This window comes from Alnus glutinosa, chromosome 12, assembly GCF_958979055.1.
Source record: "Alnus glutinosa chromosome 12, dhAlnGlut1.1, whole genome shotgun sequence".
NCBI lineage: Eukaryota > Viridiplantae > Streptophyta > Magnoliopsida > Fagales > Betulaceae > Alnus > Alnus glutinosa.
Window position 1 is genome coordinate 24,795,509 of NC_084897.1, and position 12,480 is coordinate 24,807,988.

At 33.5% G+C, this 12,480-nt stretch overlaps 2 protein-coding genes across 7 annotated transcripts; one reads left to right on the plus strand and one right to left on the minus strand.

Annotated features, from left to right (window-relative positions):
* The first annotated feature begins 1,333 nt into the window (after positions 1-1,333).
* On the plus strand, positions 1,334-4,351 carry LOC133851341 (very-long-chain (3R)-3-hydroxyacyl-CoA dehydratase PASTICCINO 2). The gene is made up of 9 exons (XM_062287712.1): positions 1,334-1,568; positions 1,692-1,803; positions 2,079-2,097; positions 2,204-2,292; positions 2,386-2,439; positions 3,067-3,137; positions 3,325-3,406; positions 3,903-3,999; positions 4,092-4,351. The coding sequence occupies exons 1-9, from the start codon at positions 1,498-1,500 to the stop codon at positions 4,160-4,162; spliced, it is 666 nt and encodes a 221-aa protein (XP_062143696.1). The 5' UTR covers positions 1,334-1,497; the 3' UTR covers positions 4,163-4,351.
* An 841-nt stretch (positions 4,352-5,192) lies between these two features.
* Positions 5,193-11,007, minus strand: LOC133851340 (MADS-box protein JOINTLESS). Of its 6 annotated transcripts, none has more exons than XM_062287709.1 (10): positions 10,721-11,006; positions 10,559-10,639; positions 10,195-10,473; positions 8,443-8,521; positions 7,560-7,624; positions 7,368-7,467; positions 7,232-7,273; positions 6,524-6,565; positions 6,295-6,452; positions 5,193-5,443 (listed from the first exon to the last, which is right to left on the minus strand). In XM_062287709.1, exons 3-10 carry the CDS (start codon positions 10,374-10,376, stop codon positions 5,425-5,427), a joined length of 687 nt encoding a protein of 228 aa, XP_062143693.1. In that variant the 5' UTR covers positions 10,377-10,473; positions 10,559-10,639; positions 10,721-11,006; the 3' UTR covers positions 5,193-5,424. The 6 variants fall into 6 exon arrangements, with proteins under 6 accessions (XP_062143693.1, XP_062143694.1, XP_062143691.1 ...); XM_062287710.1 differs by having other exon boundaries at positions 10,195-10,410; positions 10,555-10,639; XM_062287707.1 differs by having other exon boundaries at positions 10,195-10,417; positions 10,721-11,005.
* Between the last annotated feature and the right edge of the window lie 1,473 nt (positions 11,008-12,480).

The following is a 12,480-nucleotide window of genomic DNA, read 5'->3' on the forward strand; positions in this document are numbered from 1 at the left end:
AAAGAAAGAGGAAAGTTATTTTTTATTTTTTTATTTTTATAAAGCAAAAGTAATACCCTAAATTTCAAAAGCCCTCTAAATTATTATTATGCAATTTCCAATGAACTCAAAAGCATTTATTTTAAATGCAAACGGTGTATCTTGATTTTAAATGATTTTGTGTATGAATTGGGCTTCACCAAACCAGTTCAAGTTTCTGATCCTCTTGATTTTAAATATTCTTGGTTATTACAAACAATTGTAAGCATTACGCAGTAGTGATGAAAATGCGGAAGGATAATAATCGTCTACATTCATTATCCGCACTTAATTGTTATTCGCTATCCGCATATACAGTCTATGCAGATGCGGATGCAGTTTTAGGATATGCAAATGTGGTTAATAATAACCACATTTGCTTATATATATATATATAATTAAATTCACTAAAATGACGTCGTTTTAGATTCGGTAAGTTTAGGATTTTTAGGTTATGTTAAGTTTTTTCACCGTCATTTCAAAGTTATACGTCATTATATTTATTTATTTATTTTCTTTAATTTGAGTAATTTAAATCTTGATTACTCTATGAAACAATGACTTTATATAGTTGATATTCATGAATTATATAACAAGTGAAATATTAATTTATTTAAGTTTGCATATAACAATAACCATATTATTTAAGTTTGCATATAGATTTGGACAATAATCCAAAATGACCACTACCGCATATACGGATAGCGGTTAATAACAACAATAACCGCGCAGATGTAGGTACCGCAAAGTGATAATCGCATCCGTATTTTTACCCCAAAAAAAAAAAATATATATATATATATATATATATATATATATATATATATATATATATATGCAAAGTTAGTCTTGGTGTTTATATCTACTTGCAATAAATTGTGGTATAAAAATGTTTTGAAAAATGTAATGTCAGCACCAAATTATGACATATGTTAGTTGTCACCCATAATAAAAAGATACATGTTACGTATTTATTTCTTGTTCATATTTAATGGAATTTTCAAGGATATAAAGGTTACTCATTTACTGTCTAATTTAACCTCAAATTCTAACAAATAAGTGAAATCATAAAAAATTAAAAGCTAGATAAACTAAATTGAAAATTTTTAAAATTTTAAAATAATTACAAACGTCAAAGGTGAAGCTATGTCGTTAGATCTCAAATGGTTGAATGGCATTTCTCCATTAATTAAATTTAATTTAATTTAAATTAATTTTTCGAATTTAAAGAGAATTCAATTTTTTCGCTCCTCTTCATCATCGGATTTATGATCTCGACTCTAACAATCCGTTGGGAGTTGGAAGATAGACGACTTTGAAACAGAACGCGACACGACACGTTACAGGGACACATTTATAGTTGAGCTGCTCAACTAAACCTCTTAAATTCTTTTACATGCCCATCTCTCTCTCGCTATATATATTTTTCGTATTGGTGCAGTCAAATCTCTCTCTCTCTAGGCTTAGTATTTCTCTACAATGGCCGGTTTTTTGTCGCTGGTCAGACGCTTATACCTCACTCTCTACAACTGGACCGTTTTCGCAGGATGGTAACGCCCAAATTTCCCCCAGATCTCTCTCGCTCTCTCTCCCTCTGGACTAATTCGCATATGCATATGTGTATGGGTAATGGAGAATTAGTTCTCTCATCTGTGCTGCTTTGTTGGTTTCAGGCTTCAAGTTTTGTACCTGGTTGTGAAGACACTGAGGGAATCAGGCCATGAGCAGGTCTACAATGCGGTCGAACGGCCGCTTCTGCTCGCTCAAACCGCCGCTGTCTTGGAGGTACTAATACCACCAACCCCCACCACTTGTTTCCAGTGTTTTGTGGAAGAAAAAAAACGTTTCCTGGGAAGTAATTGCTTTCCCGAGAAGAGAAATTCAACTGCAGATATGCATTTTCAACATCTTTTTTACAGACATTCTGTTTTCCCAAATTAGATCGAGTCTCAGATTCATCGGTTTAATTTGTACTACTAGTTCAAGTATTTGAACTTTATTATCTTTGCTGTTGTTTTGGGTTTTCTAATTGTTCTTTTGTTTGTTGTGTTGTTTAACAGATTGTTCATGGTCTAGTGGGTGAGTTATCTTTTTTGTTCTTTATAACCAAGTTTTGTTGTAAACCAAAAGTACTACTTTCTGCTTCTTTCTCGAAAACTTATTTTGAAAAAATCAATAAATAAAGGGCTGGTGAGATCTCCAATATCAGCAACACTGCCGCAGATAGGTTCAAGATTGTATTTGGCATGGTGCATCTTGTGGAGTTTCCCCCAGGTTTCCACGATTGCTATTTTTACGAAATACCCAACTGTCAAATTATTATTACTTCAAATCCATATGTAACAGAATGAAGCTTATGATTGGCAGATTCAGACTCACATACTTGTGACCTCCCTGGTGATCAGCTGGTCCATCACGGAGGCAAGTGTTACATGATGTTCATTTTTTCTTGCTATTTACATAAACTGCATTTTCGGTTTCTATTTTGTTCTGTTTTTATTTGCTTGTCAAACTGTTACTTTTGTGGGAACGTGGGACAAACTGCATGAACACCACCTATATGAAGAAATTACTGAGCCGAGAGCCCTCTAATTGTTTTGTTTTTTTTTTTTTTTTTGATGAATAAGTAAGCAATATTATTACTAAAAACCATCAAAAGAGCCCTCTAATTGTGTATTTCTGAATTTGGATATCTGGTTTTTTTTTTAATTTTTTAATTTTTTTTTGAAGTTTCACGTTAAACTGAAGGAGAAGAAACTACAGTGATTTTGGAAGAAACTGTGGTTCCTTTCTTAAGATTTTATTTTTTATGGCTAGCTGAATGTGTGAGATTTCAACCCTTTTGCATGTCTTGTTACACTTTATAGACAGAAATCCAAGAGAGAAAAACAGGAAATTTCACTCTGGGTTAATATCTAACTTTTGTTGATATATGCTTCAATCTAATGTTGGTTTTAATCATGTTGATTTACCTCTATTGAAGAATATAGTATGTAAATGGATATCAGAAATCATTTTTTTCAGTCCATTTTGTTTTTGTTACTGCAGATTATTCGATATTCTTTCTTTGGGATAAAGGAGGCGCTTGGTTTCACACCTTCATGGCTCTTGTGGCTCAGGTATAGACTGATTTGTGCCCACTGAATGGAAAGAGATTTTTTTTTTTTGGCAAATTCATTAAAAGCGCAAAGGGTACAACCCAAATACACAAGACATACAAGAGAAAAATGCACAGGAAGATCAAGAACGAGTAATGGAAAGAGAATTTTGGGTTTCTTTCATTAACATTTCACATATGGCATGCAGGTATAGCACCTTTTTGTTGTTGTATCCAACTGGCATTGCCAGTGAAGTCGGTCTAATATATCTTGCCCTGCCATTTTTGAAGGTAACAATTGTAATGATGTAGAAAATCACTACTTTTTTGCTAATATGTATGTTTGGTAGAACTATACACCTCTTAAACTGAATCACCTGATGTCTACACCGAATAAGTTGGCTTGTTAATGTTTATACCAGAATGAAGTTGTCTTAGTGGAACGTTATTTTTGTTGCATATCTTGAGTAAATGCCACAAAGTGCAGTAACGGTGGTTTAGGAGTGTGACAGACCACTTCAGTGAAATTAATTAGCTTATTGAAATATTGTTTGCCCATCACTCTCTGCCATTCATTTTCAAAGGTGGGGCTGGGGAAGCCAAGTTTGTTGACTGTTTAATGCTCATCTTCTGCTTACTCACAACTCATTGAAATGCAATTTGTCTATTATCTTGTATTTTTTCCCCATGCTTTGAAAAAACATTTCATTTCAACAAATATCTTGCAGCTTCTATGAAACTACTTGTTAAAAATGTGCTCACTGAACGAACTGTGTTCTCCTTGCAGGCATCTGAAAAGTATTGTGTAAGGATGCCAAACAAATGGAACTTCTCTTTTGATAACTTCTATGCCGCGATTCTTATCATCGGAATCTATGTCCCAGGCATGGACTCAGCATTCTTCTTCTTTAAAAGATAATAGCTAGTTCTTATTTGTTTTCAGCGTATGACTGATGAATGGCATGATGTGTTGCAGGCAGCCCTCACATGTACACTTATATGCTTGGGCAGAGGAAGAAAGCTCTCTCAAAGTCCAAGAAGGAGTAGAATGGCAGCCAATTTTACTATTATTATTATTATTATTATTATTATTATTATTATTATTATTATTTGCGTTGTTCTTAATTGTTTTTTGGAACTTTGTAGGTGTGAAATGTAAATCTATTTTTAAAAATGGTTACTCTGATCATTATCGAATTAAGACATGAAAGAAAATTGCCTAATTTTGATTCTTAATTTGGTTATTGGATTGATGATTTCTGAGTTACTTCGGTTCCAAGGAATGGCCGTTGACACTTAGATGCAAATCTTCTAGCAAGTCAAAATTTCTAGGAAGGGTCCTTTAATTTAATTTGGATGAAATCAAGCTCAAACTCAACTCAATCCAAACATTGAAGCCATGCTAACATGGATTTTATATGAACCGTTAGATGTACCAACCTTAAATCCTTATCATAAATTAAATAGTATTAATTTCATTTAAAATGGTAAGTCTTATATTCCTATTCCAAGTTGTATAAATTTTATTTTATTGTATTTAATGATGTACATAGTATCACATTATTTAAAATTTATGTTATTTATCTTGTAACAACATATACACCATTAAACAATGCACAATATAAATTAGCAATGTAGATAGTCCTTGAATTTAGAATGTACCTAACCTAGGTCTCGAATCTATTAAATTAAAATATAGGGTCTTAAAAGTAAAAATGACAAAATACACATAAGGGTCCTAACCTCATTTTCCTAAAAGGAATTCCTTCCATTTCTGGCTTATTAAATTCTTTTTTTTTTTTTTTTCTCTCTAGGAAAATCTATCCATCATTAAGAAATAAAATTAATATCATCTATAATCTCGAGTTTACTCAAAAACAAAAAACAAATGATCCGTATGAATCTTTAAAATTGCAAGAGTCCTCAATCCGTTCAAAATAGCTACTAAATATTGTGCAAGTGAAATAACGCAATTTTCATCATAATGGCCCATCAGGCTACAACAGGTTGCTAGGCCCAGGCCCAGGCCCAATAGTGGACTCTGCCCGACCAGAAAGAGAGAGAGAGAGATAGAGAGTGACGTAGTCCATACTTTCAATAAGAAAATATAAGAGTAAGGAAACATCAAGGTTGTCATTTAGGTTATACTAAAAAGGTACTTGAGAGTTGATGTACCTCAAAACACAGCATGGGCAAGATTCATATTCAATTAATTCATGTCAAATGGACTCAAGCTATAAATATATATATATAGATAGATATCAGATTTTTGTTCTACTTTACTTAATTCCTCCCTGCGTTCTTCCCATTCACCCTGAGTAGGGTAGCCTGCAACAATTAAGTGAAAGATGGTCATCAAAAGTAGTGTCAAAAGTTAAACCTAGCTACCACTTCAAGAAACCTACCTCACCTTTCCACTTTAATTGCTCCAATAATCATTTTTCTAGTCATTCTCTTTTAGTTACCACGTATTTCCACCGTACTTATCATCATTACACCCGGTTTCACATTTTTAATTTATGATTTTGAACTGATTAAATTAAGATAACGTATGGTGTAAATTTTCAGTATAAAGTAGGGAAAACTCCACTTAAAATCTCTGATCTTTCATCACTTTTATAATCATACCCATAAACTTTATAGTCTCAATTTTGTATTTCAATCTTTTCATTTTTTTTCAATTTCATATATGCATTAGAATTTTTTGTTAAATCCTAACAAATGAGTGTCAAAATTCTTAAAATACCCTCATTTTTTAAGAAAAAAAAAATGCTAGAATTTAGTCGTTAGTCAAAATTTAACGAAATTTGCAAAAAAAAACTCATGCCTAAATATTTAATTTAAAAAAAAAAAAATGGTATTTTTAGAATTTTGACTGGATTTAGGAAAAAAATCTAACAGATAAATGAAATTGGAAAAATTGAAAAATACACTAAATTGACACTTTTTAAAGTTTAAGAAAATAATTTTGTAAATATGATAAAAGATAAGACGTAGTAAATGAAGTTTTTTCTATAAAGTACGATCAAATAGTTGTCCCCAAAGCTTTTTCCATATAAAACTAATTATCCAAAAATATAGGCAGGCTAGTCTCTATATGAGTTGGGCAATGAGTCCGAATTTGAATAGGCTGCTGAATGCTTAGTTGCAGCAAATTGAGAAGAATGAGCTGAACTCACCCCAACTTGAGGGACGTATCTGAGCTCTCATAGTCATGAGGAGGGGCGCCAGTGGAGTTGCAGACGTTGGTGACAGACTCTGATGACTGGCCTTCCTCAGTAATCACATTCTCTGAATCAGCACCAACGTGCCTTCGACCATTAGAAATCTCTGCCACCTTCAGTCAAACATCAATTTCTATTAGCAAGCATTGAAGCAGAGAGAGAGAGAGAGAGAGAGAGAGCATACTTGCTGTCGTAATCGCTCATTCTCTTCCATCAATTGCATCCCCTGCATGATTCATGAATTCCAATTTATGGGTTACCATATACGTGACAAGAAAGGTGAATGAATAGAGAAGTACAACATTTTAAAATCTAGATAATTAATCATCAACTATCCTTACGAATGAGACACATGTCAAACCCGAATTACAAGGTCAGCAACTTGGTTACATTTCAAGTCAAGAGTACTATATATGAAATCCCACATCGCCTGGGTACGGGAATGAGGATGCACTTATACGTATAAGGGCGTCCATATTAACACAACGCGTTTTAAAGCCGGAATAGTCATGAATCTATCAAAACTTCGTAGTTAAGCGTAATGCGAGAATAGTACCAAGATGAGTTGTAACCTCATGAGAATTTTAGTTTTGGGGAGCCTAAAAAACGAACAATATTGTGTTGTTACATTATAACATGTAGCTCGCTCAAGCTCTTAATTATGTCTTGAGCACAAGTTCACCACAAGGAAAAGAATGAGGTGCGAGAACTATATTCAGATCCACAAAACATTGAAAACTATCACACATACATACAAGTCAAGTTTCTATGCTTTATGACTATTATCTCACACCATCTAATTTACCTCTTCTTTACACTAATTTTTTTATTCAATGTGCATATATAGACCCTCCATTTGTCCAACAGTATAGGGGAAGTTTAGTTTTCTAACCTTTCTTTGAAGGTCAGTTATCTCTGTCATAATCTTCTCACCCTGAAATGCATAGAGTTGTATTAGATACCAAAATACAAGCTAGAGTGAAGCCCATAATTGTACCAACAAGTGACTAATAGAAATAAAAACAGACCTTTTTCTCTATCACACGGCTTAACCCAGCTTCAAGTGACTTCTCTAGCTGATGCAGTTCTTCTATATTTAATCCTTGGAGCTCCTCTCCTCTCATCTGCCTATTTTATGAGGAATTTAATGTCTCAATATGCATGCATTAAACCTCCACGTTCACATTTTGTTTTTTGAAAAAAAAAAAAAAAAATTATACCTCAGTTGATGGCTTTTCTCCGAAATTTCCTTGCTCAATCTGGAGTAGTTGCTGTTCTCCACTAGCTGCAATACACATTTAATTATGATCTTTTAGTACATAAACCTAAAAAAGAAATAGATCATACAATGGTCAAAATTGGTAGCAACATTCAGCAACTGAGAGTACTTGGGGAATTATAACCACGAGTTTAATTGAATGAGTATATCTCCATCTATAACCAAAAAAAGAAAAGAAAAAGAATTTTTCAGACAAGTGTGTTTTCAGAACTTTGGAATGTGTTAAGAATATAGGAGTTTTGTTAAATCACCACTTATCCCAAAAGCTTAAGTTGATAGGAAAAGATGAATTTAATCACTTATTTTATTTTCTAATAAGTTTTCCATATTGAAGTATTTACCATAGTTGTATGATGTTCACTACACCTACCCAATTTTCCCTATGGCTCAATTGTAACACCAACGTTAATTCATCCAAGTCAATAATAGTAAAAATGTAGCCCTTAGAGCATTTATCAATGGTGGACATAGGCTTCTAAAGCCGAACCACCTCAAAATCTCTAGTCTCCCTTTTATCTCTTGCTTATGCTATTTTCTCCCATTTTATATTTAATTACAAATTTCTACAGAATGGAAATCACTGCTTATCGTCTGTTGGAAGAGGGGGGGAGGACCGGAGACATTACAACATTGAATTTAGAAACACAAACAAAATACAGCCAGTTGTCAAATAGATAATGGGCTAAATATCAAGATCAAAAACTTCAGTTGCATAGGATCTTTTTATGCAGCTAGGAGTAGATAAAACTTATCTACCAAGTAAAAAAAACAATAGATACACAAATGGAAATTAAAAATTTAAAAAAAAAAAAAAAAAATCAGACCTGCAACTCGAGAGATGGCTGATCAAGTTTCTCAAGGTTCTTGGAGTGCAACTTATGTCTTTCTACTATTTCCTTCATGCTTCAAAACACCGAGGAACATACTTGAGTCCAGAAAATATATATAGGTCCATTCATTGAAATATTTAACGCATCAAAAGAAAACACAATCTTTAAGTAATATATAGCTTGGATTGAAAGTTCAAGCAGCCATAACATGGATAAAGGATTGGGGTCTGGACGGGAATTTACTAATTGGTTGCTAGGGGGAAAAAAAATATATTGTAGCAAATAAATGAGAAAATTTCTTCAAACACTAATACAATCTACAAGTGAATGTCTATCTTCCATCTCCCATTTTCAGAGAGTCAAGCATACTTGAGCATATGAGAAAATGTTGAAGATATAATAAAGCATGTTTTTCTTTTTTCTATTCAACCGTATGTCTTTCCCACTAAGCATGTCTTTCTATATATGAAAGGACTAATGTGTTACTACACTAATCTTATTTGAAATGTACGTGTATGGTAAAACTAGTCATAACTTAGTCTATTTCAACTCATATATCTTCTTTATCCAGAGACATTCTCACGGATAATTGAGCCTTTCCTCTTTTATATATCTGATCTTCATAGCATGACGACATTGCTTCCCTTGTTCTCGTATGTCTTACTTCTCATCCCTCATTGCTTTCTCTTGTTTTCATAATCCTCGTTTTTCTGGTTTTACCGAATTTTTGAACTTGTTTTCTTCTTTCTCTCCCTAATTGAGACCGCTTTTATACTTCCTGCATGTATATATACTTGGTTGCACCCTCTTCGCTTTTAGAGTTTGATCCATAAAAGAGAAAAATAAATACACCCTTCTCAAAAGCGAGGAAACAAGGAAACAGTACCAAGCATATCAAAAGCAAAACACTAATTAATGACAACATTACTCTAAACCAACCACACAATATCTCATGAAAGAAAATAACAAAACTAAACTTAGAAGCACAAATATACGCACTAATTATAAAGAGAGACTTTGTTTCATACTAGATATTTCATTGAAAGCCTTAAAAACATCCCGTAAAAGTGGCAGTTACGGGTACCACAACTTTTACTTAAAAATTAAGTTATTTACAAACAGTAATTTTACTTATGCTGGCTAGCTTATCGATTTGTCTTAATTATTTTACCAGTTATAATTTGCGAGATCAGTTTGTAAACTATTTGTAGTAAATTTATAATAAACATTTCATGAAATCCTCGCAAGCAGCTTAATTAAACTGTTTGAAGAAAAGAAAACAGTAGGATGCAAAAGCAAGATATACCACAAGCTAAACGTACAAGATATTGATTCTTGAAGCTCCCCACCAACCTGACATACATACGGGCCAACACAGCGATCTGCCGCAAAACGCAGTGTCGAGCCTATCGATAACGATTGAGATCGGACGGTATGAGTGACAGAGAGAATCCCCATTCCATCCATTCATCTCGAGCCACGACACGCCGTTTAGAATTCCAAGAAGTTTAGTACAACATCCAAGTTGCAGACCATTTACCACACCAATATTTTAATATTATCCTTTTTTTTCTATTTTTTTTTTGTATAAGTAAAACCTACAGCTTTATTACTTCCATTGACGTGGGTCTTCTTAGGTCTCATTCTTTCAATGATTTTAGCAAGAAGCAGTTTAAAAGATAGTGTTGAAGCAAAGAGATTGGGTAAAAAAACAAAAACTAGAAGAAAAGATTAGATAAAAGATACCTTGAGCTGGAGTACTCGAAGAGCTTTCCAGTAGAAGAAAAGATAATAACAGCAACATCAGCGTCGCAAAGCACAGATAGCTCCTCGGCTTTCTTAAAAAGACCTCTTCGGCGCTTGGAGAAAGTGACTTGCCTGGCCGTGGCGTTGTCAATCTTCTTGATCTGAATCTTCTCCCTCGCCATGCTTGATCTTCTTCTTTCTCCTAGACTCCTCCTCCTCCCACCTACATAAAGAAGAAGAGAGAGCTTGACGGTGAGAATCTTCTTCTTTTGAACCTAGCTGTACAAAACAAAAAAGTAAGAATCTTCTTGTTTTAAGTTTCTCAAGGCAGGGAATAAACCAGGATATAATCAGCAAAACCCACCACAAAAGGCAAAGGTAGTTGCTATATATGGAGCTTGTGTGAGTGAGGCAAAAGGAAAGGCTTAAGAGAGAGACAAGTCCACTGCGAAAAATGGCGGCATTTTGCCAAATTTAGCTAAGAATCTCAGCGGAAACCCTAGTTAGAGAAAAGAGAGAAAGAGACCCATCTCAGATCCAGACAGAGAGAGTGCTACAAATTTCCAGCCAATTAGAGAGCGTTGAACGGGCTGATCGAAGAAGATGGAGTTGTGGATTGGTTGTGTGGAAATTTTAGGCCAAGACTTTACCTGTTTGGGTTGGTGTTGGTTTTGGTGCGTGCTGTTCGGTTTGGCAGATTTCTAAGCTGTGAAAAGTCTCACTAATGTGAGAGAGAGAGAGAGAGAGAGAGAGAGAGAATGTATGTAAATAGGTGAAAAATGAAAGAGCCTTTTTCTGGTGAAGCACGTCTTTGGTCTCTTTCAATTCCTTGGCTTTTCTTTGCTGTAAAAGGTTAAGAAGGAATTTGCACAGAAATGATGGAAGACAAGGGCGGGAGTGGTATTTGCATAATTTGAGGGCCTTCTCTGACACTATTTACATTTTTATCCAACAATCTAGTAGTAATTCCAATCGATTCTTTGATCAACTTTGTTAAAAAATTAAAAAAAAAAATTAAATAATTGATTAAGACAGTTACGTTTATTTTGTATAATTATTATGAAATAAAAAATATTTTTTTGGCTTTTTTTTTTTCATTTTGAATTTCTTTGCAAAATAGGCTTTTCTTTTCTTTTCTTTTCCTTTTTTTTTTTTTTTTTTATCTTAGTTATGCTCACAATTTACTCATGACAATTACGCGTTGACGTGTTAATACGATGTGGCACTATTATATCAATTGAGAAGAAAAAACTATCCGGTCACGGTCATGGGTGGCTGACCACCCAATCAAGGACAAGAGAGTAGTTGGTCCTCCCTGCTAAACCTTTAGGAATAGTTACACCACCTTCAAAGTCATTAGAAAAGCAATCACGACCACAAGATCTAATGGTCACTCCCACCTCCCCACATCGTTGTTGAAAGTGGCATCAATTAGGAAAAAGTTTGTGTATTCTTTTTTTTTTAATGTGGCGGTGCGACAGGCACTATCATGTCGGCGCGTAAAAAAGAGCAGCACATAAATGTTACAAATTAGTAGCATTACCCTTTAAAATATGAGTAATTTTCAAAAAAATTATTGAGAATATTCTACGATACATTCTCATTTTTTTTAACTGATAACTCAAGTTTTAAGAGAAACCCCCGAACCCCACCCCAAGATGAGTACTCACTTGTTCCGACAAAATTTTGTGATAAGGTAAGAAAAAACACAAAATTCATAATGCTTTTGGTGTGGTCCAGAGTATAAAATATTAAAAGCTTATTAAAGCCCTAACAAAATGTGATTAGAACATGAAACATGCGTAAGTTATCTATTCAACAATTAATACTTGGGACCACTCCAAAAGACTTATAGCTATTACCTGGATACACCTCTAGAGCAACATAATTGTACGTGCTGCATAAAATATTTGTTGAAATCTTATAAATTAAGATATAGTTGAATTAATATATGTGGAGATATACTATATAGTGACACAATCATATACCGTGAGAATAATTTTTCTCACTAAAATTTGAAAAAAATAAAATAAAATTGACCTCATATCAAGTAGTTGAAGTATTTATAAACTTTTAATAAATACCCACTAAATAACCATCAGAGTTCTTTAAAATAATTAATTATGCTAACAATTTTAAAATCTTGAGGTATATTAAGTTAAAAAAAAAAAAATATATATATATATATATAGGATTTGATTCCTACACTACACCATCACAACAAGTGCACAATATTATAGTTAAGGACAATAAATTTGGTGAGTAAGAGGGCGTGGAATTCCTGTT

What these genes read in the sequence shown, in the direction of transcription:
- LOC133851341 (XM_062287712.1), top strand. Translation starts at nt 1,498, where the DNA reads ATGGCCGGTTTTTTGTCGCTGGTCAGACGCTTATACCTCACTCTCTAC. An exon ending in TGGACCGTTTTCGCAGGATG is followed by an intron (nt 1,569 to 1,691) that starts GTAACGCCCAAA and finishes TGTTGGTTTCAG; the next exon opens with GCTTCAAGTTTTGTACCTGG. An exon ending in TCTTGTGGAGTTTCCCCCAG is followed by an intron (nt 2,293 to 2,385) that starts GTTTCCACGATT and finishes TATGATTGGCAG; the next exon opens with ATTCAGACTCACATACTTGT.
- LOC133851340 (XM_062287705.1), bottom strand. An exon ending in TTCGAGTACTCCAGCTCAAG is followed by an intron (nt 8,522 to 10,194) that starts GTATCTTTTATC and finishes GGTGTTTTGAAG; the next exon opens with CATGAAGGAAATAGTAGAAA. An exon ending in ATGAGCGATTACGACAGCAA is followed by an intron (nt 6,453 to 6,523) that starts GTATGCTCTCTC and finishes GTTTGACTGAAG; the next exon opens with GTGGCAGAGATTTCTAATGG.